Genomic DNA, 24,298 nt, shown 5'->3' on the forward strand with positions numbered 1-24,298 from the left:
GTGTTCTTGTATTCAATACCAATAGAGAACGGGGTTCATCTCTGCAGCGCCTCGCCGAAGACGGTTTTCACAGACCACCATCCCATATGCTGGTGCGTTAAGCGATGAGATTTTGCTCACAAGTCTGTGTCCTCGCGTTTAACGGTCTATGTGGTCGCCGTGTGCATAGTGTGCACACTCATATACACGTATTGAACCCGCTTAAATGAAATTAATACTCACCTGCTCTAAAACCTTGAATCTAAAACAGTCTTTAGGCTAAGTAAATCTATCCAATGACGGGATGATGAGATATTCTAACGGATCGGAATAAGGAACAATCGCTTTTAAAACGGATCGTATCATTGCAATGACGGCACTACACAGTAGACGACGTAGCATCTCGTATCTCAACAATCCAAGGAGGGAGGACTAATAGCCAAGTTAGCCTCAAGAGTCCCGGGTATTGAAACGGATGAACTTTGCACCTCTGAGAGTCTATTGCAGAAAGTAGTCAGAGATGCGAAGGATCGAAGCAGCGATCGAGGCTCATGCGAATTGACGGATCATAAGCGCCACGTAGTAATTCAGCAAGTCAGGACAAATTCGGGCGAAGGCTGCCAGACACGATTCTTCTCATGTAATAACGACTGAGTTGAGGGGAAAGGCATTCTTTGATACATTGAGCATGTTTTTGTTCGCTCCGTCCATTGAAATAAGAAAGCAACGGGAGAAGGCCACGGATGCACAAGGGTCGACGTGAAGTGTCATAGAGCATAGACATTGTAGGCAAGGATCGGTGGCGGATGGTCGCGTCGGAGACAAAAGTGGGACCAAAGTGGGTGCTGATTAGCTACCCGAAGCGCGGAGGAACGCACTAAAAAAACACAAGGGATGCTAACATCTAAACGGCAAGGATATAGTTCCATGTGCGAAGGGACGGATGAATTTACCTTCACAGGCTGTTCGAGAGCTAGATCGTAGATTCACCTGAGGGGTCCTTGAGCAAATTCTAATCTGGGAACGCGAGGAAACGGGATCGAAGCAGCCAGTGAATATCCTATCTGCACGGCCACACGCCGTAATACGTCCTTGATCCTCATCGAGATTTCCTGTCTCTGTCCTGAGGCGATTGCCACTTGATTTAGCAAGCTTCGGCGACGAAAATGGTAATCTACTTGGCGGCCCGAACGGTTGTAGAACGGCGCTCGACATGTGTCTGGCAGTTCTTGAATCCAGGTCTCGGGAGCAGAACACCAAAATTGCGCAAGCGAGGTCCCTGAATTTTCGAAAAACGTATATGGGTTTTCTAACCCGTTGAGCAACCGAGACGGTGAAAAGGCAGCTTTTATTTGGGAAAGGGTTGCACCGCCTCGGACTTGGCACTATTTGACCAACGAAATATGCTTCCGTCATAAAGCACGTTCCGGGGAGGCCGTGAAGCGCATCTTCTTTGAGGCATCTGCTCCTGCGCAGCGCTTAGTCTAATCCGACGTAGAAGCCATGGTTACTGTTGGATATACGGACGAATTATCTTCGAGAAACGGAAGACCTTGCAGGACGATAATATTCTCGAGCCAAGATACGGGAGCAATTACGTTGCAAGTAAGGAAGGAAAGTATAAGTACTCCGCGAGAGGCACAGAGTAATAGCCCATCCTGACTACTCAGCCTTTTCTATTAGCCTGTGTTCAGTACCTAATATGCTGTCGTCTGTGAGTCTCATCCTCACCACTGCCAGCCAATGACAGACAACTCAGCTGGCTTCGTCTTTCGGTCCTTCTAGTCTGGCAATAGCAATAGTGGCGGAAACGCCAATGACCAGGACGCGTACAGGGTACCAAGGAGGACACCAATGGCCTGTACCTTCTGTCGAGGTATCAGATTCCGATTCCGGGCATGAGCTTATCAGCTGACTATTTCCCGTCCGACACGTGAAATATGAATAGGTCGAAAGCTGAAGTGCGATGGACGTACTATCTGTACGAATTGCGCGCAGCGCAATTTGGAATGCATATACAAGCCTGTGTAAGTGGATGAGTGGGGGGTATCGAAAACCTCTGCAACGATGCTAATTGCGTGATGCATAGGGCGGAAACATGACTGCGTGACGTGCGATGCTCCGGTGATATCCTAACGCAGTTTCCTTATGCCACCCAAAATCAATGGTCGAATTCGAGGGAGACTCTTGTAATATAGACATAGATTGCGAGATGGCTCCTCGTCTTCGCGAATTTCGTTCATTCCACTCTTCTGTTATTCGGTCTTGAAGTCTGTACTCTGTTGTTTTATTTTTTGACCTCCACGGATATTTTAGTTCGGGTTCTGTTGCTTACTTATGATTGTTATTGCCCCGGTTTTTTCGGGGAGTTTGTATCTTATGTAGCAGGATGGTCGGGCTAGCCGGCGAGCACATCGTCGTTGTTCGAGAGCAAGTGGCATTAATGCCACGATTCAGTCAGGACGAGAGCGCAACAAACAAGGATCAATACCCGGCCTATTTTGGATGCGTCGATCTGCAGAAATGACATCAGCTCAGTGCTTTCTGATGCTCTGCCCCACCAACACTTCCTCCCCTTCAATGACCATCATGCAGCTTTCTTCCACTCTCCATGACCATGCTGAGAGTGCGACACATGCACACTCTCAGAATTGCGGCCTCCGCAAGAGCTAGCTTACGGACAGACGGCATTCTGCGCTCTCCGGTTCTGATCGTACCATCCCGTTTATATTCAGTATCTCCTGACCCGGGAGTCAAGAACACTTCTCCAAGCAGCTCGAAGCCTTCCATCCCAAGAAATAGCTCTGGAAGGCTTGATGAAGGTATTTGCTTGTACTTCTCAATACATTCCCCTCAGAGTTTACATAGAACTTTACCTTCTACAACCAGGATATCTCTCATTTACTAAATCTTCACTTTATAAACTTACGTTACCTCTCGCACCCTACTCCGAGGCATCAACGTCCCCTGCATCTAAGATAAACTCGGATGCCATGCAAAGATTCAACTGCAATGGGCCCCACAATAGCGCGGATGCCGCCAATACTTGGGAACAACAAGTGGAAAGGGGTGAAGAGCCGTTCGTCCGACAAGATAGTAACGACGGTACTCAAAGCGAGGGACCGCAACGTGTGATATTTCTATTACACTCAGGTCAACCATTGAGCTACGTTTCAAACCTTATCCGTGCGGAAGGGCCCGAAGCCAAATCTGGAACACAGTCGTCTAAACACGATAAACCGGACGAATCCGAAGGACAGAGCAAGGTCATGCCAAACCAACTTGGAGATCCGTCGATCACCTTTCATACATCCCTAAAATCAAGGCGCAGGTGGAGCCCTGCAACAGGCGTTGGCGACTTCCTGCGAGAGGCCGCACGAGTGGGCAGCTTCACAATCGCCATCGGAGATCGTAAAGTGAATGTTAACGTACCTACCTTTGAAGAGCGTACCCGATTCCTACGGGCTTCCCTGCGCGAGAAGACAAAGCGTATCGAGCGATTGGCCCACGTGAAGGACGAATGCGATCGAATTGCACGACGCGCTACACAGAGATATGCATTCGCTGGTGCAGGCATCATGACCTCGTGGTGGTTAACAGTTGGTTTGCTCACATTCAGTTCGTATAGGACTTTCCTTTCTTCAGACTGTTCCATTCCAATATACCCGTACTAACTACTCTTCACACAGAAACGAGTCTCGGCTGGGATGTGATGGAACCAGTAACATATCTAACTGGCTTTGGAATGGTTATCGGCAGCTATCTCTGGTTCCTTTGGCACAACCGTGAAGTATCCTACAGGACGGTGATGACAGAAACGACTTCTCGGCGACAGCATATGCTATATTCCGAACAAGGATTCAACGTCGATGCTTATCATGAGCTAATCAGCGAGGCGAAAGCTCTTCGTCGTGCAATCAAGCGCGTCGCGTGGGATTACGAACTTGACTGGGACCAGGGAGACACAGAAGCAGGTCGCAACGCACCGCGGGCTTTGGAGATTGTGCGACGGGAAGAAGAACGGGACCGCGGAAGAATGCATCGTGAGGAAGAATCGGAGAAGGCAGAAGTAGGTTCTTAAGACTGGACTTGTCCTCATCTTGTGCTAAACTTCAAACGTTCCTTCGACAGGACGATGCGTTCGCTCAAGTTGACGATGATGCTGATGGACGACCTGACCGTAAACCTTTGAATACATGACCCAACATAGACAGGAATTATACCCTTAGACTAGACATCAGTCTTGCTGATAATAAGAAAAATCTACTGGAATTAAAACTCAGTGCAAAATACCTTTAATCGGAGTGTCGTATTATGTTTTGCATATAGATTCTAATTGGTCACCCTGAGTAATTGAGGTACAAAGGAAAGAAAAAGGATACAGGTAATGAAGATCATTGCATTAAGAGGGAATCGAACCCCCGGCGGGTCGATGGCAACGACCCAGGTTACCACTACCCCATTAATGCATTTCCTTAAAATGGAGCATTGAAACAATTGTCTTGTCAAAGCACAGACGGTCCGAAACAAAATTTCTAGGAGCGCTAAATCTTCAAATGCATCACTAAAACTTCTTGGCTTATGCACCTATATTTCCCATAACAGTCACATCTCACTCTCCCGCTCGTATGGTTGCTTTGAATAATCATCCGCATCCTTCATCATATTCTCTTCACTCCACATTATCTTCCACGCCTCTTCCCAACGTTCCACAGCATCCGAGTCGTTCGTATTGATGTTCGTGACTCTCTGCGCTCCACGCGCGCGAGCCTTGCGAACTAGGTCCGAGCTACGTGAAAGACGCACACGCTCATATTCGGCGAACGCCGATATCAGTTGCTCGATGCCAGGAGGCGTGGAAGCGGATGGATGGTGAATTGTCAAAGATCGCACGAGATGATAGACGTCTTCAAAAGCCTGATTTGCTCCCTGCCCCAGATGCTATAAAAAGCAGCGATTAATATTAGCTGTTTGAGAAAAGCTGACTGGTTAAACAATGATTCATACGGGAGTGGTAGGATGCGCAGCATCGCCAAGCAAAACTACGCGACCTTTGTACCACGTCTTCAATTCGGGGCGGTCATACAGACCATACTGAAGAAAATACACCTATAAATTAACAGTTCAAACAACACTGCTGAGAGTTTCGCACGCACTTTTACGACCTTAGTAGTTGTCTTTACCATCTCGCCTGCACCGAGGCTCAATTGAGAAAAAGGTCCGTTTTTGAATGCCTCTTTCTGTTCTTCATCAATGGAACGCCACGATTCTTTACGTTCTTCTTCCGGCTGAGTAATGCTACAAGCATAGAAGTGTTTAGCCATCGTTGTACCCCATTAATTTATCATGAAAAACGGAACTTACGCCCATGAGAAATAATTCTCCATAATGGGATAGGCGACTATATGCGCATTCTTTCCTATATAGTTGCAGACCGTGTTAATGTCCTTAAATTCCTGAGGTCTTGGAGACATCCCCCCCGTCTTTTTGACGAAAAGACCAGCCTGCTTATCAGCGAATTACGCTCAGCCAAAATCGTGAGGACGCCATTACCTGGACATTCCCGGTATAATCAGGCTTCATCTCTCCGAAGAGGGCTGATCGAGTATTACTATGTAGGCCATCGCATCCAACAACGAAGCTTGCCTGCGCAGTCTCTCCATTAGCGAAATGCAGTTCCACGTTTGCATCGCTTTCGCCCTCTCCACTGAGCTCTTTCAGACTTTCAAGTTGGTAACCCCAATGTATGGGTATTCCACGTGTTACAGCCTGTTCAACGAGTGTACGATGAAATTCCTCACGCTGGACACCACGCATACCAAGACCGAAATGTGCGGGCGCACGTGATGGAAAGTCATTCAAGACAATTGTCCGGTTTGAGACAGTCGATAATACCGCTGAGTGAGTGATGCGCTGTCCGGGAAGAATGTCGATAAGCCCTGGAATGAGGCGGAGCACCTTCAGGCCGTTTGTCTGGAGTCTAAGTCAAATAAACATGAGCTTAGACACAAGGCAAGCCCGGATACTAAGAATTCGAGGTGAATGACATACGCAAGGCTAAGACCTGTAGAAGTAATGTTTTCGGTACGTTCATATAAGACAGGATCATAGCCTTTTTGCTTCAGAAGCATTGCGAGAACTGGTCCAGCGATGCCTGCACCAATGATAGCAACTCTAGTGGATGGCATGGCGAAAGCAAACAGTATCTTCTAGATTGTGCAGCGATTTCAATTGTAGCTTTGAGGGCCGCAACAGCTGGGCAGATGTTGACTTCACTTTCTTTGCTTGCATATATATTGCTGACTGAGACATTTCGATGACGTCCAGTTATTTAGTACGTAATTAGATGCCCCCACGAGCAGACTCATATTGCCCTGTCTATGGCGGCAATCGGAACCGATAGCGTGCTCGTCTGGTAATTCATAAGTCATCGGAGGTGTAAGGAAGCGACCGGCGAGTCAGATCAGAGCATTTAGCATATAACCCACTATGATCGTCTTCATGATGCACCGCAATCGAAAGATGCAAGTCGCGAAAGATGAAAAAATTGCACATCGTGTAAATGATGTAAATTTAGACAATCGTAGTCAGCTGCCCAGTCCTACAATAATGCTCTAAACTCCGTACGAGTCTGCCTCTGACATGTTTCGTAGTCGCTCCGCATTATCCCACCGATCTAGCCCGCCAAAATCGATCTTCATAGTTCCACTAATAAGATTCAACTGCAGCTCGGGGAGGAACGATGCTCGTGCCCTCCAGCTATCTCCTCTAAATTTTGAATCATTGGAATCATCCATTCAGCTGGGACCGAATTTGAACCTGATTGATTGACTCACGTTGCAGACCCAACGCCTTCGGCACACTGACTGACAACGCGTGCTGCTTGGTCTGTATTCGAACGTGCATCATACACCCATATGAGAGGTCCTGTGTATGCTTCCACAAAACCGTGCAAACCGGCAAGACGATGTCCTGCGGAACTCGAAGGTCCGCTATTCGATTTAGGGACCGGAACGGGTGAACGTACAGCATCGACATCATTGAGGAGTCGCAGAGCTGCCAGATTTGATATTCCTGATAGACGTGCACGCAAAGGTGATGAAGTAGGCGGACTAAGGATTGCAAAAAGCGATACCGGTTCAGATGCAGATGTCGCTTTGGAAGCATCACCAGGCGCATTCATTTCTTCGTCTTCGTTGTCAGATTCAGATTCAGATTCAGATTCATCACTTTCGCCTTCGCCATCTGCAGCAGATGTTCCAGCTCCCTCCTCATCAATAGGCATCGCAAGATCTTTCTCTGCACTCATAAGTGTTTCACAGAACCTCGTCCATGCCGTGTCATCTGAAAAATCTGTACGAACAACGACGCCAGCAATTCTAGCCTCGTCCACAAATTGAGCGATCTCTGCTTCCTCCTCGCCACCTAGTTTGAGGATATCTTCAAGCGCTTCGGTCAAGATTTCATGACTCGCTTGATCCTCGGCAATTCGTCCATTACACTCTTTCTCTTCGAAAGGCTGTGTCCAAAAGCTTTCAAGCAGACGAAGTTTCGCTTTACGTCGCCCAACCTGCGTCGCTAAGTTCCTTAACTCCGCGTAATGGTCCTTTATATAGATAAACATTAAAAGGCGTTAATTGGGGGATGAATTCGGTCTTTCCACGAAAAACTCACTGACAGCCAGATATGCTGTGAAAGCCGACGGCATAGTCACCTTTCACTCTTTGAAAGTCTAACCAAAATCATCTCGTATCAAAATATATGCACGTGACTTGAAACTTGCGCTATATTTAGACTACAATTTTTGTGCCTCTATAGATTATTGAGACAGTAGTAGAATGGTCATCATGACTTTCATCCAAATGCAGTATCATCCTCTAGCCTTATACCAGGATTACACTAACGAAATCACTGAGAAATAGGGTTGAAATCCACCTTGTCCTAAACACGTTCGATCATCTCACTCTTCTCGCTCTTACGTTCACTTCCAGTGTCGCTTTCGTTTGCGTATATGCGCTCCACAACGTTCGGGTCAACAACTCCAGCACCTGCAATAGCAGCAATACGGATAGCGTCCTCTTCATGTATGTTACGGAAGCGGAATCCGCCCTTGATCGTCTGGTCCACAACGAGGCCTCTGTAATCCCAATTGAAAGATTAGTTGCGACCAGGTTCTTGCCGAGGGATGAAGGTTACGTACACTGCATAGATGAGCATGGCCAGATAGCCGGACATAGGGACGAGGTACGACCTGCGCGTGCTGGCAAGGTCTGCTAGAGCGCCCTGTGCCGCTGGATACCACGCCCCTCCTCCAACACCCTAAAATAATCATTAGAAAGTCTGGATGCATCAATTGAATAGGACTAACCATAACGATAAGACCCGATCCACGCTTCGTGTGTACGCCGAGGTTCTTCGTGCCTAACGTAAATATGCACTATATTCAATCGTTCAGTAATGACTTCGCCCTGGCCAGCAGTTGTCGATGCCTCACCGGATAACAAATCGACTCATAGAAGAACAACACGTAAAGGAACCCAACAGCGGTCCATCCTTCTAGAGTTGCCACACAAATACTCGCGATCACGCACATGACGGAATGGAATGTTAGCAACAGCGCAGGGTCAATCCAGTTGAGGATGACAACCCCGATAAATCGTCCAACCGTGAATGTAACTTGACATAACGAAAACATTGTACTAGCTTTCGATTGAGATATGTTCAGTCCAGGCTCTTCCGTTAAAAAGTTGACAACGAAGGCGGCAACACCAACTTGTGCCCCCCTACATTTGGATCATGCTTGAGTTCCAGGTAAACGTAAAAAATCTGGAGGCATACACGTAACACATCTGAGCGATGAAGCCAAAGATAGCGCGATATTGCCTGTAAAACGGGCCAACATCCCTACTAAATCCCTTGCTTTCCATTTCCTTCATGAGTGCGTCCTCGGAGATTTCAGGAAGCATACAGAAGCTACAAGGCCAAGTTGTTAATGCGCATCTTTCTCTAACACCATATCAATACCACGCACTAAAATAGCGTGTTCAGGACAATGCCCAGGCCCGCGACGGCAAGATACACCCTTGATCGAGAGAATTTGATCAATGATCCTTCGGGACAAAAATAAGCACCAAGAACTTGAGCAAACAACTCACCATTGCACGGTATCGAGTGTAGTTGCATTCTTGCCGCGGAAAAACCAACGCGAAGCAATCAACGGTCCAGTAAAAGAAGCAACGCCCTGGAACCCCTGGCTGAAGTTGAGACGCGCCGCAGCATACTTTGGCGTGCCGAGCACCGCAATGTACGAGTTTGCAGCTACTTCGAGTGTAGCCAGCCCGCAGCCTGGAATTGTACGAGTCAAACTCCGGGTTTCAGGTTGTTTCAGGAATAAGACGAAAGCCCACCAATTACAAATGTACATCCCACAAATCCACCATATGCTTCGAACTTTGCAGAGGGCCAGAAGAATATAGCGCCTAAGCAAAAGAACAAGGATAATGAACGGCAAAATCCAAAATAGCTTACTATCCGCAATAAGGCAATAGAACAAGTATTTACCTAGCGAGTAGAGCGTTAACCCGAGGTGGATACCTTTCTGTATTGTGCTCATTGTGAACAAAAACTGCAATCGAATTCCCGGCCCGGTAAACTTCGTGAACGAACCTTATAGCCTACTTTCCGCATCTAGTGAGCAATTTAGCGAAACTATTTCAAATGCACGAATACAGAAGGTTACTTACAAACATTCCAGCGAACGGCGCCCATACAAAGTATGCCCCCTGTTAAACAGAGGATCCGATGTCGAGGCGGAATTCTAGGTCGGTTGGTATTTGGACGGACTTACGAAGTATGCCAGCTGCAACAACGTGCTCTGCAACTTTGTGATCCCGAACACAGTCTGGAAGTGAGAATTGAGGACATCCAATAACTAGATGTGGCAGACGGGAATAAGCAACGAAGATCCCCGCAAATATCCTGAGTGCGCCGAAGGGGCACTTACGCCATAAGCAAAACCCCCTTGTTCATTAATAAGATGGGTGTTTGTTAAGCTAGTACACAAGCCGCAAGTGCTTACATGTGAAGAAGAGAGTCGTAACAAGGGCGAACGCATACGCCCATTGTTTCCGCGACAGGTCGCTTCCTACATGGAGAGCGTGAGCTTGATTTGGAAAAAGCCGCAGAAAATCGGCTACCTGTCACTCCAGTGGTAGTCATCTTCTCGGTAGCGTCCTTCCTCGGTTTTGAAAGAGCTCTAGTCGTGGACGGTAGGAACGAAGAAGCGACAGCAGACACCTCAATGGAACAATTAAAGACCGCTTTTGCTTATGAACCTTAGAGAGTCGGAACCTCCTGGGGTCGAATGACGATAACGTTTGCTGGTCGGAGCGCGCATAATTTAAGAAGCACATTCCATGTTGACTGCCTGTTCACGAGGCCAAATCAGAGTGGGAAACGGGCCCGAAGAAGAGTGCGGCACACTCCAACTTAATCAGAACGCATTTTGTGCGGCCCGGCAGAATTGAATCCGCTATTTACATATCGTGATGTTTGGGTGCCGGATGGAAAAAAATACCACAGGGGCGAAGAATCGGTAGAAAATGATCTCGCATGTGGGATTTAGTTGGTCGGCTGCAGAAGGATAAAGCAGTAGGGGAAACAAGCAAGCGAACAGTTGCAAGCGGTAGAATGCAACTGTCCTCCTTGCGTTATGCTTCAAGTTAAGTGAAGTAGACGTCCTGACTATCGGCAGAAGCTGAAGTCAACTCGAGTGGAATCGGGGACGTCGGAAAAGCGGTAGAAGCTCAGTTATCCAGCCAGAAAAGGAATATAAGGAGCAAAGCAAAAATATAACAATAGATTATGTAAACCCTTTAAACAGCAAGCAGGAATAAATTATAAGGTGTTACTGATATGCAAAGCATCACATTGACGTCCAATTATATCTTCCCATAAGTCAAGGCAAGAAAGAACGAGTTTTGTGTGGGTTTAGTAAGAGTTGATTATGGTTAAAAGTAATCTTAAGGTAAGAAAACCCTGTGATAGTTTTCACCTAGACTATTCAAGTCATAAAGTAGACCTTGAAGGTTACTATTCACTCAGTCTACACAAGAAAGAACGGAGGAACTGTGTATGAGGGCAGTTGTCTCAACAAGTTTATTGTGTCATTTATGCCATTTTGGCACTCTAGAACTACATCGGTGTTTGAAGCCAGACACTTTCTGAACAATTGCATAACTTTTCGCCATCAAGGCTTAGTCTGTGTTCTGCAAAGGAAAGCAGAAAATACCTTCAACTCGTCATTAGACTTTTCGTTTGCGTATTCAATTGCCGACTTTGATCACTAACATGCCACTCGTAGCCCAACTTGACGGGAACAATGCCGACGTGAACAGTACTGAATTCGTAATTCTCATATACTAGAACACTCATCTGGAGATCCAAGTACTTGAATTCTCAACCACCAGGCAATTCTGCAGAGAGGAGCTCTTAGACACAGGTGGAACTTCTTTGCTAGGGGATGTCCATTTACACTTCTGTCAGCCAGAGTCCTAAAGGGCGACGCAGCATGCAGCAAGCTGTACTGGACTGTCTGAAAGATCGAGTCTGCAATCGCAATCTTCAAACAAAGTGCTCCTGTTTCGTTTGGTGATGCAGTTCAATAGAGATGACGTGGTAGAAGCGGCGAATGAGTCCGAGGTATAAGAAATACGTATTATCACTCGTATATCATCACATGAATAGTATAGAACAGCCGGCATCTATTACACAATAGACTGTCGCGAACCTGCCAAACGGTCAGCAAACTGAGCGCATAGGTGATAGGTCAGTTCAACATACACAGGAATTGAGACATTAGATACGCACGTCGCGAATATAAGGCATACTTAACAGCGTCCCTACGAAGGGAAGTTGACGGAGGAACGTGAGGATTACAGGGAAGAAGTCTCTGGAAACGGCAAAATAGGGAAGATACTGTATCAGCAATACGCCAAGGTCCAATGCACGGCATTACGCACCCAAACAGATTCAGGAACCCAAACGTCTCAACTATGACACCAATAAACGGCCACTTAAAGAACACGAGCAGTACACCGCCAAAGAAACATATCGTCCCGCGAAGCTTTTGCTTGCGCGCGAAGAAGTAGAACGTCTTTTGCGGTCCGATAATGAGGGTAATGCCAGAGATGAAAAGGATCTACGAGGCAACCATTTGCGCTAAGTCCAGATGCAAGTGAAAATGGAAGTGAAGTAATGTGCTCACATTCCCAAGCGCAAGTAAGCTGCCATCGAAGAAGAGGATAACACCAAGAAGCATAAACAGCCCGCCGAACGAGGTCAGCGCAACGCCGATTTCTAACAAGAAAAATCCGAGTTCAGTGTGGACGTTCCAATCATTTGACAATCACGTTAGACGTACTTTGAGCATCCGTAAGCCACACCATTTTTCTAGTTTCCGACGCCCGTGTACCAGAACGTTCAGGATGTTGCTGCCAGCAGACGGGGACAATAGTCAATGTGTCAGTTGTGAGGGTGTATCACCGTGTATGCCACGTACAACAGTTCGCGTTTAGATCGGCGCGATCGGCGCTATGCGTTTGGCCTTGCTGAGTAAAAATAACCGCACCGTAGCCGTACTATGTAACTTTTCAACTTTCAACAGATTTTACTTTTCATTTTTTATCCTTAACACCTTTGTCGCAAAATTGGGAGGTGCCCAATACCATAAGTCTGAAGATGCACTATTTTACCGTTGCTAAATTTTGTTTTACATTCTGAGCAAGTCACTGCTCCAACTCTACCGCAATACTCGTCAAAAAAGCACATCTCTCAGCCTGTTCCGACGGTATATCCTCCATCCTCGTAGAGTTCGTCTCAAATAAAATCCTCCTGGATCCGTCAAACGGTTCCCATTCTGGCGTTCCATTCGCACGATGAGTGTTCGGGTCGAAAGTTCGTATGAAACTTGTCCAAAACCCTTGCATTATTGGAACGATACCGGCATTAGTCGTGAAATAACTCGCAGGTGGCGTGCCAGTAGTGCTATTCAAGCCCCATATTGCAGGTACCTCGACGGTATGTGGGACGCCTAGTCCTGCTGCAATCTGGTCTGGGTCCTCGACGTTGTAGCTACAAGGATGTGTTTAGCATAAGATGAGAAATTCAAATTAACGCGTCGTAACTCACTGATACAGCCAATTGGGTGATGGTTGCCTGAATTTCCGAATTTCTCCGCTGATGAAGATTCCGGGGCAGTTGTATCTCATCTCTCCATACGGCAGCGATGCAATGAAGAAAAATGCACCGTGGTTCGGAGCCTGCACTGTGTTTGGATACAGTTCGTGTATGGTCTCGAGTGAACTGGCGTTCAGTTTGGGAAAGTTATCAAGCAGGAAGTTGTCCATGTCCAAGGACGTGTTGAGATTGCTTGGCGTGAATATCGTTCCTAAAACAATCAGGATGAATCATTTAGACGTATGTTCCGATGGGTAGTCGCTCACCTTCATTAGTATCGTCGCTGAGAGAAGTTAGCTTTTCACTGCAAGAACAGAAGGACATTACTACTCACCCAAACACGGAAGGTACCTTGACGAACTTTCCTTGCGCAAACAAACTGAACGGGAAGTCGGGAATAAAGCTTCCATCACGGATCGCATTATACAAAAAGTTCGGCGGGTTAATACGACCAGGGAAAGGTATCGCAATGTTGTTCTCCTGCAAGATACTTATATCCAGGGCTCTCAAGCACGCAAGTGAGTCGGTCGAGTTCGCACATCCCACGCGTGAAGAGAGCGCATCGTATTGGAACTGAGCTTCTGACACGTTAAAAACGGGCGGGAAGGACTGGGATTCGCCAATGACACCGTGGAAAAGATCCGTTGGTGCACCACCGAAAGCTGTAAGGTGGAGTGTAATGGACTCGGCACCCGCACTATCGCCTCCAAGAACGACATGGTCTGGATTACCACCGAACTAATAGGAGCTTATTAGTAAGTCTTGTATAATGCAAGGCAAGAAAAACGTTATACCTCGGAAATGTGATCGTGTACCCACTGGAGCGCCTTCCGCTGATCGAGCAATCCAACATTAATATCACCATCACTTTGTACCTCCTTACTCGCGAGGAACCCGTACGGGCCAACACGATAATTGTGTGTCACAATGACCATACCCATGTCCGCCGCTTGAATCAACTGTGACCCATTATAGTTCGCATTCGAAAGTGCATTCAACCCGCCTCCTTGAATCCAGAAGAATACAGGTAATTTCGAGTCTGATGATGCACTTGAAGGAGCGAAGACGTCTAAGAAAAGACAGTCCTCCGAATGACCGCTCTCAGGGAACGATGCTCCTGTACTAAAGCAAATGGGACCATGCTTAACGGAAAGGAAAACAATTCTATGTTAGTTGAAGGGCTTAGGAAGACAGACAAGCCACATGCACATTACCTCATCCGCTACTTGAACTGTATCATTCACAGGTGGATCCTGAGGTGCACGGAAACGCAGGTCACCGAGTGGAGGTGCGGCGAAACGAATCCCGAGCCATTGTGTTATGCCACTTGAGAGTGCTGTACCAAGGTATTTCGTATTCCCGACATCGACCAAGGGGTCAACAGCGTGCACAAAATCGAGTCCTAAGCTTACTACAGCTGTAGTGAGCGTTGCTGTCACCAAGCGCATAGTGTGTTTCTATTTGACGCGATCGAAAGACAGAGAGAACCCTGGAGCCGGGGACCGTCGCTAGCAATGCCTCCAGTCGTACGAAGTCAATGCATGCTTTTATAGAGGGCATCGTAGGCCCGTCAATACTTTCGTCGCCCATCTTGCCGGTGCCCCGTATGGGATTCGCTCACGCGCCACCACAACGCCTAATCATGGCAGGATTTACTCAGTCCGAAGACCCATCATTTGATCAGCAGACCACATCCCGTCTTCGGAGCGCGCGTGTTCTCATGTCATCCTGTGCTAGAATCCTCACGGAGTCTGACCGTGCTGCCAATATGCAATATGTTCAGTATCATGCCATTAGTCAACAAATTCTAGCTCTGTTACCTGGAACCCGGGATAGATGTTTTTTACTTGTGGTGTAAACAGCAGTACTGATGAGGCAAGTGTTGGTGATAGGAAATAAAACAAGTAGGCCATCAAAGGGAGTGCGAGCGTGAATTTTGCTGACGCCAGTGATGGGAAGTTACGAGAGGCACAGTGGCATGACACAGACGAGTGAAAGTAAGTGCTTATGTAAAGGTGTAAACCCTTTTCGAAGTAGCCAGAATAATTGCATGAGGCAGTGTCATTTACAGTGCTTTGCATGCATAAGTAATGAGACTTGAGTGTCTTTGAAAAAAGAAGATACCTCAGTCCGATCCGCTCCAAAGCTGTGGGGTAACTGTACTCTGTCATGTCTTCCCACTTGATTTCAATACAATTCATTTTATTCTGTACACAACTCTCAACTTCTCCATTTGACAACACACATAAAATATATTTTAGTATAGCTAAAATGTGTAGAATTTATAAACAAAGACACTAATTGAGCAAATAAATTCTGTATATTGTTATGTCTTCTGATAGTATTGCCTAAATGAACAGTTGACAGGCTTAGCATTATGGATTTCCTTTCAGATATTTGAGAGCTGGAATTAGTACTGTTATTGTGTGCCCAAATTATCATGGTTGAGTTTATAGAGGTGTAATTGTAGGATACAAGAAAGGTTCTTCATGCACAAGAAATTTCACCAAGTTTTACAACTCACATGATATAACATGGTACATCTCAGCCGAAAAAAGTCGTGTCAGTCTCATTAGATATGCAAAGCACTATAAGTTAGTATAACCAAATCGGATCTCACTGTCAAGGACATTGAACGCATACATCAAGTTCACACCATGTAAAAACAAGTCAAAGCGAACTAATGTGAAGAATTATAAAGCTACTAATACAACTACTAGCAAACGGAAAATGTGTCAATTCAGAACAAAACAAGAATCATCCTTCAAAATGATCAGCCGTTAAGAAAGTAAAACGGTACAACAGTTCGTAAGCTAAGCACCAAGGTACATTAGCGTCATTCGAAAATCCGTAAAACATTCAACAATCATTATTTCGGGCAAAACCAAACAGTCACTTCAGAGTGTAATTGCAAGTCCGCCGAAGACGGCACCGAGCAAGCTCACAGCGCTTGCCAGGCCAGTCTGCGCGAACGGAACGTTCACGATGCCTGCGGCCGAAGAAGACGACGCTCCAGGAGCACCAGCAGACGCAGCAGTCTGAGTAAAGCCAACTGGACCAGACTCCGTTGTCGATGCCGTAGCAGCGGCGTTAGCAGAGCTGACTGCACTGCTCGCTGCGCTCGCATCACTATCTTCGTCGAAGAGAACGGTATCAATAATGTGCATGACACCATTCCACAGAATAACATCCGGCGTGGTAATCTTTCCAGTCGAGTTTCCAACTGTTACGAATCCGCCAGAGGAGTTGAAGTTTCCTCGGAGTCCCTCGCCAGCCGCGGTTGTCTCGTTTGAACTGCCGAGTCCGATGAGGTTGCCACTGTATACACTCGTGCCGTTGATGACATGATTCTTCAAAATGTTTGACAGGATTGTCGCATTGGAGCCAGCAGAGGTAAGGTTTTGTTGCACTCTCTCAAAGGCGGCGTCCGACGGAGCGAAGACGGTCACACCATGCTGTGTGTTGAGCGCGTCGAACAATGATGCAGATTGAAGTGCTGTTCTGAAAGCGGAGAGGTTATTCGCGGACACAGCCGCGTCGAAGTCGCCTGGTACGTCAATTACCGCACTTGTGACGTGCAGGGTGATGTTTCCGACAGTAGAGCTATTCACGACGACGGATGGCGTGCTAAGAATATGGAAGAAGTCAATACGTAATAACGTCAGTGCACGTGTCATTGATGGGTGATAATTTTAGAACGAACTTTTGATTAAGAATATCAACCGTTCCATTCCTGTCCGTCCATGCGAGCACCTGATGTTTGTTGCCCTCCAGGAAAACGAGGTCAGACGAGTTCAACAGGGTGCGGCCGACAGTCGTGTTGGGGAAGCTTGGAGTAACATTGAAGGTACCAGGAACAACATGGTATGACAGGACTTCCGCCAACAGCTCCGCACTCCCAGTAATATTCGGATGTGCTCCAGCCCCTTAAAAAATGATGTCACAGGTTGAATGAGATGAGAGAAGCCAAGGAAAATTGAACGAAACGCACAAGCTTCATTGTTCGGTGCAAACACAGTCAGAGGGCCGGAACTGAGTGAGGCCAATATGGTCTGACCCGTCGTCGTCGAGTTGATGGCGGTAGAGACATTAGCGAGCGACGTCAAGCCCAGATTCTGAAGCTCTTGAAGGAACTGAGTGAGGAATGTGACATTTTGGGCCGCGATAGGCGCAGCAAGGCAGGAGAGGAGAGAGAAAGTCGCGAAGGCACGCATTTTCAACGTCGACGGGAGGTAGAGGTAAAGGGTCGTGGGAGGGGGTTTGACTGGACAGAAGACTATAGCAAGCGTCTCGAAAACGAACGTAAATTAGCTCCTACTTATATGGCGGGCATACCTTCCGCACATGGGTTCATATTCGGGTCCGCATTGATGTCATTGACCCCGGTTGGCGTCATTGGGAGATCACCGAGACACACCATTCCCTTGCATAACTGTTGAGAAGCATGCCCAAGTCCATATTCAGAAACATCAATCATTGTTCGATATTGCAGTGGCGATCCTGTCGGTTATTTTTATTCCTGAAGTTGTTCTGAGCATGTCTCGTGCGAGGATGACGCAAACGAGATTTCTGGAACAGTCGTTGAAGAATTTTCGCTCATTTGTGCAAAAAGTCGGGATGATGGAGCTTAGTCCGCTTGGAAGGTACTCGTGCACCACCACGGCTGTCGGAGTTTGATGGCGCTGATCGTACCCAAACCTGGTTAGGCGCCGATCTCGGTGCCGCACGTGCTAACTCAACAAAGCTAACCAACAGACCGAGCAAAAAAAAGGCGAGACAGCAGGCAAATTGTCAGCCGCGACGTCCACTGCCACCGTTCCATTATCATTTGTGGCAGTCGCACTGCTTCCCGTCCGTCTAGATGCGTGTCTAACTTACTTTTCTTTTTTGTCTTTTGTCCGATCCGTCAGTCGATGGTCTGATCTTCTGTGAAAGTTATCCCCGCCACTGCTAGACTCGACAAGTTCCCGAAGATCAAGATGCAATGGACTCATCTTCACAAAAAGGAACAGGCCTCACACACTAATTAGAATACACTCAAGTCCAGGTCATGTTCAGTTGTCAACTTCCTTCTTTATTCGCATCGGCTCCATGATTAGCTCTGCACGACACAACCCTAGCCATTCCCATCTAGAATCCACGATTCATATTCTCTTGCCATAGACAGATGTCAATGTGGATTTGCACTACACCGCTTATGTGCTTGGTCAATTCTCGCTGAATTGTCAGCATAAAATTGACTATAGTTAATGGCAGAAGACAGTGAATCCTGACCTTGAAGCTCCTAGAGTGTTAATATGGTTCACACAAGTGTTCTTGGAGGAATTCCTACCCAGGTTCAACAATCTTTTCAATTTCTGACTGTTTGTATTTCTTGAACAAAGGAGGCATGTAAGCAGATTAGCTAGTATTGAAGGAATTGTTCATCAATAATCTTCTTTTCTAGTCTAGTAATATGCTTCAGTTTTGCGTAATGTTAAATTCTTCCAGACACTCACTCAATCTTATGTGGAGGAGACGGTACTACTTACACTTCAGGACTAATTCCAGACTCAGTCCAAAGTATCTATTATTCATTCTAACAACTCTTGATAGTGTTTTTAGTTTTCAAGGTCGCCATTCAATTACTCTGCAATTCACTGGGTTCTCTGCTGAATTAGTAAGTAGTCAACCAGGTCAGGTTCAACCTTATCTTGCTCATCAAAAGCAAGCATCTAGGTCACAAATCAACAAATGGACAAAATTATCTTACTGTTTCTTCAAACGTCAATCAAATCATGTTTCGAGTCGCTCCAAGGAGTTCTAGAGTCTAGAAAGCAGAAATGTTAATTCACTTTCTAATCCGATTGTCTGGATCGTGCTAATGTCGAAGTATGAGTTTCCACTTCTTTGACTTCTTGGTGCTGCTTCTATGCACAGTCACGGTTCTAGCATCGAGATTACTTTTCTAGCGCACGTTTGTCCCGACATTCTTGGCTTTTCCTCCGTTATCAGCCTTCTTAGATCTGAATAAGTACGTTGTTTTTCCTATGTAGGGATATTCGACGATCAACAGGTCCCCGTCTACTACAGCCTAGAGCAATTGAATATTTAAATGACTAGGATACAATACAAATTTATGTTGTTCATAAGGTAGAATTCTATCAAGCGTACACTTCTTGTGTTTGAACTGACGGGGCCGGGGGTTACTCATGATCAAGGATCTGTACGTACAACACTACTATGCAAATACTCATGTAAAGTATTTCTGGGGGACTTGTGTGAATCTCCAAGCTCCAGGTGAAGAAAATTACATTTGAACATGCTATACAAATGCTATAAACCATAATGATATACATACATACTAATCAACGAGACTTGTTTCGGCCACAAGAAAGCAACCCCGCCGTGCTTACTTCCCAACCAAACAGTTGAAAAATGGTTGACCTACATATATAGGATGATAAGAAGGAAAATATTAAGTATAATTCGACTACCTGCAAAAAAAAAGGAGAAAGTAAAGTCAAAATACACAGCCAGAATGCTCTGACCAACAAAAAGGGTATTAAAGATAAGAGGGAGAGAAACAAGGATATACTGCAGAACTGACACAACATTACGCAGGAAAGCAAGGTCCAAAAGGTGAAGAAAAGGAATAAAAAAAGGGGAAAAAATCCATCCCGAGGACATACACTACGTTGATAATGGAAAATGACGACAATCATCCCAAGAATTGCAGGCGAGTCGATCGATAACTTCGGATAAGTTAGTATACATTACACACTATACACTTTACACTATACACGAGTTGAAGAGGGAAAATGAAGCGAATTGAGTCGAATTGAAGAAAGGGATAGTCAGGTCCAATTAAACAAAACACGTTGGAGCTAAACAACAAAAAGATCATGAGTAAGGATGTTAAAAATGAAATGAGAGGAATTAAGGCGCACTAGGAGCTCCATTAGATAGCATAATGATAACAATCACCGCCCATGCTTAGCTCGTATCACCCGTTCATAGCAATCATACAATGGATTGTACTTCGCCATGGCTGTCATATGTGTCTCATGGTACGGTCGAGGTAACAACGGGTGTATACCCTCATGAGGGTCTCGTCGGTTCTCAGCCGGAAAATGCACTATCATCGGTGGCGTACTCGGACGCGACATAGGTAGCATAGTAAGCGCGCTCAAAGCCGCTGACGAAGACGAGTTTGATATCGTCGAGAGTGTACGTGTACGATCCTGCTTTCCCCGACCACCGACATACCGAGTTGACGCGGGTGCTGGGAGAGTTGCAATAGAATGTAAAGAGGATATAGAGTTCTTCCGGGACGGTACTTGATCTAAACTCGTAGCCGATGTCCCCGATGATTGGGTCATGAATGACGGTGATCCTGCGCGGCTTGTTGTCTTCGCGCTTGACGGGGACGCAGTGAGTTGGGCCTGTGCAGCCTCTGCATTCACCGTTAAGGGAGCTAATCGTGCTGGGCCTAGAGTAGATCCGCGGAAAGACTGTCCTCGAATAAGTGGATGCGGTGGCATATCCCCTCTCGATTCCCCGTGAGTCGACGAATGTCGAATCAATGGTTGTCGCCTCGGACCACTCTTTGGCCTCATCTGAGAAGGTGAAGGCGCCTCTGAGCGTACTTGCCGAATGGGTGGATCGACCGGCATCTTCTTAGCGGTCGGTGGAGGAGCGGGCTCAGGAGTCGTGGGTGTGGACTGAGGCAGCACGCGTACAACAGGAGGCTGCATCTGCATAGCTCGGGAAGATGAAGCATCCGGCCGAGAGATCTCGTTGAGTAACATGTCGTTATCGACCTCTGCACGAGGCGTTGTCACGTCCTCCACCCCATTTGCTGCTCGGTCCGCAGTGCCGTGCTGAGAATTTCCGTTGATATTCCCTGTCGACGGCCCTGCTCTTTGGCGCTCGACGGGGGTCACGCCATGCCCATCGTCATCATCGTCGACCTCAGCATTATTCTGGGGGGTCACCGCACCGCTTTCGCTGGATACCCATTCATCGTCCTCGTCTGTCTCGTCAGAACGAGCTATCGAAAACCCGCCTCTTTGATTCTGTTGCTGTTGCTTTCCTTTACTCGAAGGGGGTCCATGAGCACGTTTGTGTTGTTGAGAAGCAATGCGTTCTCTGGAAAGAACACGCTGATTTGAAGTGAGATGGTGCCCGCCTCGAGGATACGGCGATGTACGACCTTGATGTAGCTGATAGATATGAAAACATGTACAGTCAGTCATGTATTGAATTGTACCAGATATAAATGCGATAAGGATGTGTAAAGATGGACAAAGGACATACCTCCGTTGCACTGTGGCCCGCTCTCTTGAGGTTCTGTTGCTTCGGCTGAGCCGGCTCCTTCTGGGTAAGATGCAAGTTGTTCAAGCCGACTTTCGAGCTTCCGCCGGAGCTCGTACGATGGTGATGCTGTAGTCTGCCACCACTTGTGGCGCGTGTTTTGCTGTGGGTTGGCATTTGTGCTGGACGCAGCAGATAAGGAGGTTTATGACAAAGACTGAACGAGTTTGACCGGGCACCGTCAGTTCAGCCGCGCAGCGGTGTCTTCGCAGTTCTCACGCTTCTGTACCGTCGATCACTGCTCTCGGCCATTTCCGGCATAGCAAAATTCAGTGTCTGTCGTAGCTGGTTGCTCCGTTACTGCATTCAGGAGAATTCAAGAAAATAAGAAAATATGGAGAGGGTGCAGTTCCAGCAGGAGCAGGTGGGTTTCAGTTAATACATAATGAGTGTCTTGGACTGATGGCCTTCATGTGTTCAGATGCTCGCCGAGCTCAAGGATTTGGTGCAAAAAGGCCTCTTCTCACAGGTCGGTCCCATACTTCTGGACAACTTATGACAGTGAACTAAAGCAATGCATAGAATGAAATTAAACAAATCATGAAGAAACGAACAGCCTTCGAGACAGCCCTTGTGCGTCGTATTCCGAAGAAGAGTGACTTCCTACGTTACGCCGCATACGAGATGAACCTCGAAGCTCTGCGAAAGAAACGAGCAGAACGTCTCCGTATGCTTTGTCCTCAATGTGATGCTCATCTATGCAGACTGACTAATAGTAGACTCTCGCAGACGTGCCAAAAGGACCTCCCACAATTTCGGATTATGCTCTTATACGACGACAGTTCCAAGTCTTCGAACGTGCATTAAAGAAGTTTAAAGATGACCTTGGTCTATGGATCCAATACATTCAAGCAGCGCAGCGCGCAAAAGCTCGAGCACTTGTTTCACGTATCTGTGGTCGTGCTCTTCAGCTACATCCGAATTCTCCTGCACTCTACATTCTCGCGGCCTCGCACGAACTCAACCATCTCTCGCATTCTGCAGCTCGTGTACTTTTACAACGCGGTATTCGCTTAAACGGTGATAGTGTTGAGTTATGGAGGGAATATCTGAAGATGGAATTGGGATTCGTGGAATCGTTGAGACGGCGATGGGATGTGTTAGGACTGAAAGTTCAAAAGGGTAGAAGTAGCTCGGGCGAGGATGCTTCGCAAGAAGAACTTGAAGTAGACCATCTTCAAGATAACCCTACAGCGAAGAGTACTAAAAATCCATCGTCTGAGCAAGACATTGGTGACGACGAACAAGCTCGAAAAGAGATTCTTAACGGTGCTCTTGTCAGGACAGTGATATCCAGCGCCATCAAAGGTAAGAACGTTCACTCTCGTCGAATGTTACCCTTATTGAAGATGCTTTGCTAGCCATCCCAACGTCGGAGCTCTTCAACTCAACCCACTCCGTTCTCACTACCTACCCATGTCCGCCATCACTCCGTCGTTCCCTCCTAGATCACTTCTACTCTTCTCTTCACGAACAAATCCTTTCAACTACGAACATCACAAGTCCTTCAAAGACTTCAAAATCGAACCGTAAAGCATACGCACAAGCCGCAAGGCTTTACGCAAGTCGCAACTTAGAAAAACCCGATTTAGAGGGAGAAGCTATCGTCGATGCTTTGCAAATCGCGAACGAAGACCTCATGGGACGAGTAAGATTACGCAAGGACGACGAAATAGCTACCGTATACACTGAATTCACCTGCGAGTGGTTCGAAAAGGATATTGACGAACATTTGGTATGTTTTTTTGGAATGCCATTTTAAGGCCTTGTGATTGATCAATGGGCGAATAGAACTTGTACCTCGTGGCGTCGCTCCAATCCCTTTGCTTGTCAGTCCGATCATCCACACTCTACGCAACGCACCTTCACCTTCTATTCTCTCCGAAAAATCCAAATCCCATATCGTCAGCAAAAGTGCTTAAACTGGCTAGGAAATATGCAGCAAAATATCATCATTCGACATCACGCTCGGCTATTGGTATAGACGAGGATGCTGCGAATGAGTTTAATCAGAGATTGCGGGAGATTGTCGAGAGACTTGAGAAGGGAGATGATGGTATACAAGCAGCGACCGAGGACGAATCCGATTAGATTTTATTTTATTTGTATGAGTGTCCTTTCCATTCGCGTTCGTGACTGTACTAACGGAATTTTTTTAGCTTGGCTCTGTATTCACTAGATCACTACCATCAATAATTATCTCTTTTGTACCTCCTGCCGTCCCTTCAATCCCTTTCTCAATTGGATCATCCATACTCGATGTAAAGCACTTTCGTCTTCTATGCTCACTGAAAAGCGTACATCCTTTATCATCAACAAAGGCACCCAAACCGCAATTGAGTTCAATAAGAAGCTGCGAGAGATTGTTGAGAAACTTGCAAAGGGTGACGATGGTGCAGGGAGTGGGAATGAAGCCAATGCCAATGACTAGATCCTATTTCATTTGTATGGATGTCTTACTCATCCGTGTTCGTGACTGCACTAACGAATTTTTTTTAATTTTTTGAAGCTCCGCTCTGTAGTTCACTGGAATCCCGCCATCAATACAATTGTCTCTTGTCATCGTTGATGATCAATGTACCGGTGGTACTGATCATAAGTCAACCAGGTGTTTGGTTCAAACAAATTTGGACAGTTTAAGCTCTTGCTCAGCATACTTCGCATCCGTCGTGGATGTATTCTGCGGAAGCATCTTCAAGCGAGAACATCGTTGAAGCTCTTGAGGCAA

At 46.6% G+C, this 24,298-nt stretch overlaps 11 protein-coding genes and 1 non-coding gene across 12 annotated transcripts; 3 read left to right on the forward strand and 9 right to left on the reverse strand.

Moving 5' to 3' along the window:
* Positions 1-699: 699 nt before the first annotated feature.
* On the reverse strand, positions 700-1,194 carry FOMMEDRAFT_167912 (uncharacterized protein; the record flags this gene model as incomplete). The annotated part of the gene is made up of 2 exons (XM_007266389.1): positions 700-856; positions 933-1,194. 2 exons carry the CDS (start codon positions 1,192-1,194, stop codon positions 747-749), a joined length of 372 nt encoding a protein of 123 aa, XP_007266451.1. The 3' UTR covers positions 700-746.
* A 291-nt stretch (positions 1,195-1,485) lies between these two features.
* Positions 1,486-2,403, forward strand: FOMMEDRAFT_122778 (uncharacterized protein). Its single transcript, XM_007266390.1, has 5 exons — positions 1,486-1,593; positions 1,663-1,693; positions 1,765-1,855; positions 1,928-2,006; positions 2,069-2,403. The coding sequence occupies exons 2-5, from the start codon at positions 1,682-1,684 to the stop codon at positions 2,079-2,081; spliced, it is 195 nt and encodes a 64-aa protein (XP_007266452.1). The 5' UTR covers positions 1,486-1,593; positions 1,663-1,681; the 3' UTR covers positions 2,082-2,403.
* A 74-nt stretch (positions 2,404-2,477) lies between these two features.
* FOMMEDRAFT_167913 (uncharacterized protein) lies at positions 2,478-4,179 on the forward strand (the record flags this gene model as incomplete). The annotated part of the gene is made up of 4 exons (XM_007266391.1): positions 2,478-2,801; positions 2,869-3,597; positions 3,669-4,048; positions 4,111-4,179. Exons 1-4 carry the CDS (start codon positions 2,591-2,593, stop codon positions 4,177-4,179), a joined length of 1,389 nt encoding a protein of 462 aa, XP_007266453.1. The 5' UTR covers positions 2,478-2,590.
* A 198-nt stretch (positions 4,180-4,377) lies between these two features.
* Positions 4,378-4,448, reverse strand: FOMMEDRAFT_t41. The gene has a single exon. It is a non-coding gene; the product is annotated as a tRNA-Gly (tRNA).
* A 136-nt stretch (positions 4,449-4,584) lies between these two features.
* Positions 4,585-6,167, reverse strand: FOMMEDRAFT_86397 (FAD/NAD-binding domain-containing protein; the record flags this gene model as incomplete). Its single annotated transcript, XM_007266392.1, has 6 exons — positions 4,585-4,920; positions 4,987-5,073; positions 5,136-5,277; positions 5,344-5,462; positions 5,533-5,959; positions 6,031-6,167. The coding sequence occupies 6 exons, from the start codon at positions 6,165-6,167 to the stop codon at positions 4,585-4,587; spliced, it is 1,248 nt and encodes a 415-aa protein (XP_007266454.1).
* A 377-nt stretch (positions 6,168-6,544) lies between these two features.
* Positions 6,545-7,687, reverse strand: FOMMEDRAFT_167914 (uncharacterized protein; the record flags this gene model as incomplete). The annotated part of the gene is made up of 3 exons (XM_007266393.1): positions 6,545-6,747; positions 6,816-7,585; positions 7,658-7,687. 3 exons carry the CDS (start codon positions 7,685-7,687, stop codon positions 6,594-6,596), a joined length of 954 nt encoding a protein of 317 aa, XP_007266455.1. The 3' UTR covers positions 6,545-6,593.
* An 80-nt stretch (positions 7,688-7,767) lies between these two features.
* On the reverse strand, positions 7,768-10,318 carry FOMMEDRAFT_122785 (MFS general substrate transporter). Its single transcript, XM_007266394.1, has 15 exons — positions 10,176-10,318; positions 10,058-10,123; positions 9,983-9,999; positions 9,827-9,910; positions 9,723-9,761; positions 9,646-9,666; positions 9,541-9,577; positions 9,387-9,458; positions 9,135-9,324; positions 9,011-9,061; positions 8,818-8,952; positions 8,474-8,762; positions 8,348-8,416; positions 8,180-8,298; positions 7,768-8,116 (listed from the first exon to the last, which is right to left on the reverse strand). Exons 1-15 carry the CDS (start codon positions 10,195-10,197, stop codon positions 7,921-7,923), a joined length of 1,407 nt encoding a protein of 468 aa, XP_007266456.1. The 5' UTR covers positions 10,198-10,318; the 3' UTR covers positions 7,768-7,920.
* A 1,365-nt stretch (positions 10,319-11,683) lies between these two features.
* On the reverse strand, positions 11,684-12,485 carry FOMMEDRAFT_107724 (Got1-domain-containing protein). Its single transcript, XM_007266395.1, has 5 exons — positions 12,401-12,485; positions 12,245-12,336; positions 12,000-12,178; positions 11,848-11,929; positions 11,684-11,786 (listed from the first exon to the last, which is right to left on the reverse strand). The coding sequence occupies exons 1-5, from the start codon at positions 12,423-12,425 to the stop codon at positions 11,745-11,747; spliced, it is 420 nt and encodes a 139-aa protein (XP_007266457.1). The 5' UTR covers positions 12,426-12,485; the 3' UTR covers positions 11,684-11,744.
* Positions 12,486-12,693: 208 nt separating this feature from the next.
* FOMMEDRAFT_107728 (triacylglycerol lipase) lies at positions 12,694-14,663 on the reverse strand (the record flags this gene model as incomplete). Its single annotated transcript, XM_007266396.1, has 6 exons — positions 12,694-13,110; positions 13,168-13,426; positions 13,482-13,498; positions 13,550-13,953; positions 14,010-14,357; positions 14,430-14,663. 6 exons carry the CDS (start codon positions 14,661-14,663, stop codon positions 12,765-12,767), a joined length of 1,608 nt encoding a protein of 535 aa, XP_007266458.1. The 3' UTR covers positions 12,694-12,764.
* A 1,157-nt stretch (positions 14,664-15,820) lies between these two features.
* On the reverse strand, positions 15,821-17,480 carry FOMMEDRAFT_20012 (Fasciclin-domain-containing protein). Its single transcript, XM_007266397.1, has 3 exons — positions 17,207-17,480; positions 16,919-17,141; positions 15,821-16,842 (listed from the first exon to the last, which is right to left on the reverse strand). The coding sequence occupies exons 1-3, from the start codon at positions 17,427-17,429 to the stop codon at positions 16,113-16,115; spliced, it is 1,176 nt and encodes a 391-aa protein (XP_007266459.1). The 5' UTR covers positions 17,430-17,480; the 3' UTR covers positions 15,821-16,112.
* Positions 17,481-20,177: 2,697 nt separating this feature from the next.
* On the reverse strand, positions 20,178-21,687 carry FOMMEDRAFT_156080 (uncharacterized protein; the record flags this gene model as incomplete). Its single annotated transcript, XM_007266398.1, has 2 exons — positions 20,178-21,419; positions 21,514-21,687. The coding sequence occupies 2 exons, from the start codon at positions 21,685-21,687 to the stop codon at positions 20,178-20,180; spliced, it is 1,416 nt and encodes a 471-aa protein (XP_007266460.1).
* A 203-nt stretch (positions 21,688-21,890) lies between these two features.
* On the forward strand, positions 21,891-23,661 carry FOMMEDRAFT_146600 (uncharacterized protein; the record flags this gene model as incomplete). Its single annotated transcript, XM_007266399.1, has 6 exons — positions 21,891-21,934; positions 21,992-22,039; positions 22,093-22,237; positions 22,300-22,878; positions 22,932-23,305; positions 23,362-23,661. Exons 1-6 carry the CDS (start codon positions 21,905-21,907, stop codon positions 23,659-23,661), a joined length of 1,476 nt encoding a protein of 491 aa, XP_007266461.1. The 5' UTR covers positions 21,891-21,904.
* Positions 23,662-24,298: the final 637 nt, after the last annotated feature.

The sequence above is a fragment of the Fomitiporia mediterranea genome (assembly GCF_000271605.1).
Source record: "Fomitiporia mediterranea MF3/22 unplaced genomic scaffold FOMMEscaffold_6, whole genome shotgun sequence".
Taxonomy (NCBI): domain Eukaryota; kingdom Fungi; phylum Basidiomycota; class Agaricomycetes; order Hymenochaetales; family Hymenochaetaceae; genus Fomitiporia; species Fomitiporia mediterranea.

Excerpts from the sequence above, each read along its gene's own strand:
- FOMMEDRAFT_122778 (XM_007266390.1), top strand. Across the intron at positions 1,856-1,927 it reads GGCCTGTACCTTCTGTCGAG|GTCGAAAGCTGAAGTGCGAT; the intron begins GTATCAGATTCC and ends AAATATGAATAG.
- FOMMEDRAFT_122785 (XM_007266394.1), bottom strand. The coding sequence starts at position 10,197 with ATGACTACCACTGGAGTGACAG. Across the intron at positions 9,667-9,722 it reads CGCCGTTCGCTGGAATGTTT|ATGCGGAAAGTAGGCTATAA; the intron begins GTAAGTAACCTT and ends ATTGCTCACTAG. Across the intron at positions 9,325-9,386 it reads GGGATGTACATTTGTAATTG|GCTGCGGGCTGGCTACACTC; the intron begins GTGGGCTTTCGT and ends GTACAATTCCAG.
- FOMMEDRAFT_107724 (XM_007266395.1), bottom strand. The coding sequence starts at position 12,425 with ATGGTGTGGCTTACGGATGCTCAAA. Across the intron at positions 12,179-12,244 it reads GCTTACTTGCGCTTGGGAAT|ATCCTTTTCATCTCTGGCAT; the intron begins GTGAGCACATTA and ends GTTGCCTCGTAG. Across the intron at positions 11,787-11,847 it reads GTATGCCTTATATTCGCGAC|TTTGCTGACCGTTTGGCAGG; the intron begins GTGCGTATCTAA and ends CTATGCGCTCAG.
- FOMMEDRAFT_20012 (XM_007266397.1), bottom strand. The coding sequence starts at position 17,429 with ATGCGTGCCTTCGCGACTTTCTCTCTCCTCTCCTGCCTTGCTGCGCCT. Across the intron at positions 17,142-17,206 it reads TGCACCGAACAATGAAGCTT|GGGCTGGAGCACATCCGAAT; the intron begins GTGCGTTTCGTT and ends TCATTTTTTAAG. Across the intron at positions 16,843-16,918 it reads GTTGATATTCTTAATCAAAA|CACGCCATCCGTCGTCGTGA; the intron begins GTTCGTTCTAAA and ends CCATATTCTTAG.